Raw genomic sequence first — 4,684 nt, 5'->3', positions numbered from 1 at the left:
AGGGTCCAGCAGTCCACCCCCAGCCAGTGAAGACTCCCCCACTCCTCTGGCATCTACTCTAGTCCCCTATAATATTTTTATGACTACAGAGGAGGCCAAGAGCTTGGAGAATTCAGAGACACACATTCCCACCACCTCCAGCTCTGTGTCTGAAATCACCTCACCCAGCAGGGAAACCTGGGTCCAGGTTGAAGTGGAGACCACAACCCAGCTGGGTGGTAAAAGGGAGGAGACTGTGACCTCCAGAGCCAGCGGTCGAGGAGGCAGAGGAAGGGGGAAGAAGAACAGAGGGGAAGACAGAAGCAGAGGAGAAGAGAAGGGGAGAGGAGAGGAGAAGGAGAAAGGAGAAGACGAGGGTAGTGGAGAAGTCACTGGTGCAGAAGCAAAAGGGGAGATACAAGTCTCACAACGACCTGTTGAAACAGGAAAACCCAGAGAAAGATCCAGAGAGAGATCTAGAGAGAGAGGCCACAGGAAAGGACAGTCTACCACCACCACCACAACTACCACTACCACTACAACTACCAGTCCTGTGGAGCCCTCAGTGATGACAGCAGCTGGGTTAGACAGTGCTGACTTTTCTACATCCAAATTATTGTTTGCTTTACCAGCAGACACCCCAACACCATCTGTCTCACCAGAGGAGCTGTATCATACACCATCCTTATCTCCATCCCCATCACCATCAATCTCACCATCCCTGTCCATCTCAGCGTTTATGTCCGTCTCTCAATCATTCCCATCCGAGTCCCTGACTGAATATCAAACACCCTCCTCGCCCTCATCTCTTCCTTCTTCCTCCACCCTAACTCCACCAACCTCCTCACCTTCCTCCCCTTCCCACCCCCCATCGGTTGCATCAGGAAACCCAGCTCCATCTCCTCCCTCAGACAACCAGGACAGCGCCACTAACCTAACATCACTTCACTGGGTCCCAGTGGAGAATGCAACTCTGAACCATTCTTTGGATTATCCTCCATTATTATCGGGTCCCCCAGATGAAGAGGATCACACCTGGTCTCACTCTGTGGGGTCAGGGTCTCTGTTACCTGGCAACATGGAGGAAGAAAGCAGCAGAGGGTCTAACATCAGCGCTGCAACACTGGGCCCAACAGGTAAGCACTGTATGTTTTTTCAGATGTTTCACACTGTCATGCTGTTGGCAGGCTTTATTTTATTTGGTAAGTGTGACCATGTTTCTGTACTATAACATAGTATATTGCAATTACAAATATTTTTTTGATAGAAGTCTACTATTTTCATTTAATAGCCTTAAAGGATCATTTTGACTTATTCCAACATGGGTCATCACTATAATAAGGTTGTATTCAAAGGTTATCTGTGGTCATTTGACAGTCAGACAGGTTTTAAAGGGCAGCTACACCCTTATATTCTGCTTAAAGCCTTGTGCTTTAAGCAAACCTCTTTATTCAGATTTGTTTGTCTGTTGTAATTATTCATCACAATATAAATTTTGTTTCTGTGAATTCAGTGGACAGGCTTTCTCTTATGTGTTAGATTGGTGCGGAGTCTCAATAGTGCCTCCACCAAAAGAGGATAGCTGGGACCTCCGGTAACACCAAGATCTTATTATTGTGTCCTCTTAGCTGGCTTGCTAGTGTTAGCCACCTGGATTTTCAAGCGGTGGCTTGCAGCCACCAATGCTAAGCCAAGTCCCTGACAGACAACATACCTTAACACCTGAGGCTGGCTGGTGGTTATTTTGAGAAACATGTTCCTTTAATTTCTTGTCAAGAGTTAAATGGGAAGATCAGTGCCCTTGATCTGAATGTAACAAAGTCTGCCTACCAGTTCCTCTAAAGGTCACTAATACGGCATTCCACTATCGGAACCTGACAAGCAGTATACCCCGTACTTCTCCTAACTATGAACAAGCATAGCCTCTAGAGATGACTGTCCAGCTTTGTTTTTCCACTGTATTTTCTTTCTGTCGGTTTCTGTTTAGAGGAGAGAGGGGCTAATCCTCTCTCACTCACATAGTCAGCTCTGTGTTTACACAGGTGTGTGTAATGCTAATGCTTGAGGTGTGAAGATGCAGACATTTAACCAAGCACTGGCAACTGCTCTGCAAAAGCAGCAGAGCAGTTATCCCCTTATAGTTACTTAATTTTAGTACTACCTCCTGAGGGGTGTTGATATTTAGCTCCCAGACCTTACCTCCAAAGTGGGCTGAGTGTATGCAGAACCTGTAAAGAGCACTACTTGGCGAGAAACGTTTCAGTAGGTTCCTATAATGGAAAAACCCCTTAACCGAAACAATGGGTATATCCCATGTCTCTTATAAGCACCGTCATTTCCCTCACTTGCCTCTTTTTCCTGTCTCTTAGTACTACACACATAATATGTGAGGAAAAAAGACTCAAGGAAACACATTATGAGACGTCTTTCCCTCAGATCCTTCATCTGAAGCGTCCAGTCACCAACTGATTTTTGATAAAGAGTCATGCAATAGATAAAAAATTTCCACAAAGGAAGGTCTTGTGAATTTTTGGTTATGGCTCTTCAGGCAGCCTCGTTATTCCTTGCTCCTCAAAGCCAGCTCAAGAGACGTGGAACATCCTATGTCCTTGGTGAACCAGAACGACTTCTGGGTCGACCAAGGACCAAGAAGATAGGAGTGATCTTATCAGAGACATGAGATGTACCCACTATGCCTGGAGAGTGTAGCGACAACAATATGCTGATTTACAGGTGATTATGTAACAGACTATTTCCTAGCTGAGAACAGTGCATGTCTCAGAAATTATTTTGGTAAGTACAAGTTATCATAACTAATAGAAATGAAGACTGATGTGAATAAGACCCAAGTTGTAAAAAAGCAGAATAATCCTTTAAGCTTCCTTTTCATTTCCATTACCCTGACAACGCCACTGACTTATTTATTCAAAAGATTCAGTGTGTTTTTCCCAGCTACATACCTTTTATTCCCACCAGAAGCAGAGCTCACATCCCCACCACAATCTGTTGATTAAGTCTGCGGCACTGTGCATCTCAGTGAAGCTCCTGGCTGGCCACCTGGTTTACTGCTCATACACTTGATAATGAAAGCACATACAGGAAACATCCTATCACTCGGTGTTTGAAAGCCCCACAGGCATCAACCTATCAGACATTTCTATGATGATTTATTTTGCTCCCTTTGAAAGCGGCTCATGGCTGCAGCAGGCATAGCTGAGCTCTGTGCACGGCGGTGTGAGGAGTCTGTGGATGGCAAACAGCTGCAAACTGTATCGACAAGAAGCCGAGGGCAACCATCTGGTGTGCAGGTGTACAGTATGAGTCTGATAGATTGACTGAGAGACCCTGCGGCCATGCAGGCAGAAGGCCATAAACACACAAACAAATTCTGATATCTGCAAAAAGAAGATGGGTGCATTCGCAGCAGACTGACTTTCAACTTATGTCTCTCTCTCCAGTTCCAGTCCATTGTAGTTGGGTTTCATGGCAGTGGTCAGTATTTGCTCTCCTGACTGGATCACAGAGTACTTCATCAGTCAGTTCAGTCAATGAGAGAGACAAGAAAAAAGGGGCCTCATTTAGGATTCAAGGACATTCAGCAGCAAAGACATGAACACAGACACACACCAGCAGACCACACACAAAGAAATGCCATCAAGTTATTTTCATTGCCTGATTTTTTTAGACAGATTTTTTTTTTTTAATCTTTCTGTAACATCTAAATTGCAGTTATTTTTGTCTCATGGCTTCACAGATATGACAAAGCTCACTCGTGAGATTAAAAGCCTTCATCCAAAAATCATATTTTTAAAGTAAAGCATATTTACACTGTGTCCGTGCTACACTAGGCATGATGTGTGGATTAATACTTTGATACGTTGCTACTGCAAAGTATTAGCCCTTGTCCTATCTCTAAACTTATTAGCTGGACCTTGCTGTTGCCAGCTTATTGTTGTTGTTTGTGTCAGTGTCAGCTGCTGTGCAGAGTGAGGAACAGTCCACTCTGTCAGCTCCTTCTACAGACTATTGATTTTTCTGCACCACTCGCTTTAATGAACAGCTAATCGCACAAGGTTTATCCTTCAAACACACACACATACTGCAGTAAATCTGCTTGTCATAACAGTTGATATTTGTCAAGGCATGCCATGACCTTGACTGATGCAGAGGGTGCACGTCGGGCAGTGTACAATAAATGAAGTGCATGGCTGGGTTTAGCACCTGACCTCAGCAGAATTTAAAGCAGGAGCAGAGAGGATTAGCTCGCAAAATTTATCATAAATCCAAAGGGCTGAGGCTGTAGAGAAATCTTGCTCTGTACTCAAGTTCTTATGATGGAAAACATTCAGTCTTGTATTTTTTTTCCATTTTTATTTTTGGTCCCTGGTCATTTATTTTGCCCAGTACAGGAGCCAGCATGATGATGACTCAGAGAATGTGAGGTTGAGATGCTTGCTTCTGGTTAGTTATTGAACAGGACCAGCCTCAGGGCTAATCATAGCCAAGGTATTGATTTTCGCTCATTGTACCTTGTAAACACAAGCGCACAGACCTGCTCACACACACACACACACACACACACACACACACACACACCACCCCCTCCTTATCACTTTCCTTAGCAGTCTGCAGTGTCAGAGAGAGAGTTGGCAGAACAAAGACTCCCACAGCTGAGGTTTTGCAGCCAGAATGAACGAGTGGTGGT

The 4,684-nt window shown here is 44.5% G+C and overlaps 1 protein-coding gene across 1 annotated transcript in view; it reads left to right on the top strand.

The window, feature by feature from the left end:
* Positions 1–4,684, top strand: part of LOC109969248 (neurocan core protein-like) — a 42,241-nt gene that overhangs the window by 23,249 nt on the left and 14,308 nt on the right. The window contains exon 13 of the mRNA XM_020615974.1: positions 11–1,115. Within this exon, the coding sequence (XP_020471630.1) occupies positions 11–1,115 (1,105 nt within the window). The remainder of the gene's footprint in view (positions 1–10; positions 1,116–4,684) is intronic.

The sequence above is a fragment of the Monopterus albus genome, unplaced genomic scaffold (genome assembly GCF_001952655.1).
Source record: "Monopterus albus unplaced genomic scaffold, M_albus_1.0 scaffold172.1, whole genome shotgun sequence".
NCBI classification, from domain to species: domain Eukaryota; kingdom Metazoa; phylum Chordata; class Actinopteri; order Synbranchiformes; family Synbranchidae; genus Monopterus; species Monopterus albus.
The sequence above is the reverse complement of the archived record's forward strand: the minus strand, read 5'-3'. Positions and strand labels throughout refer to the sequence as shown.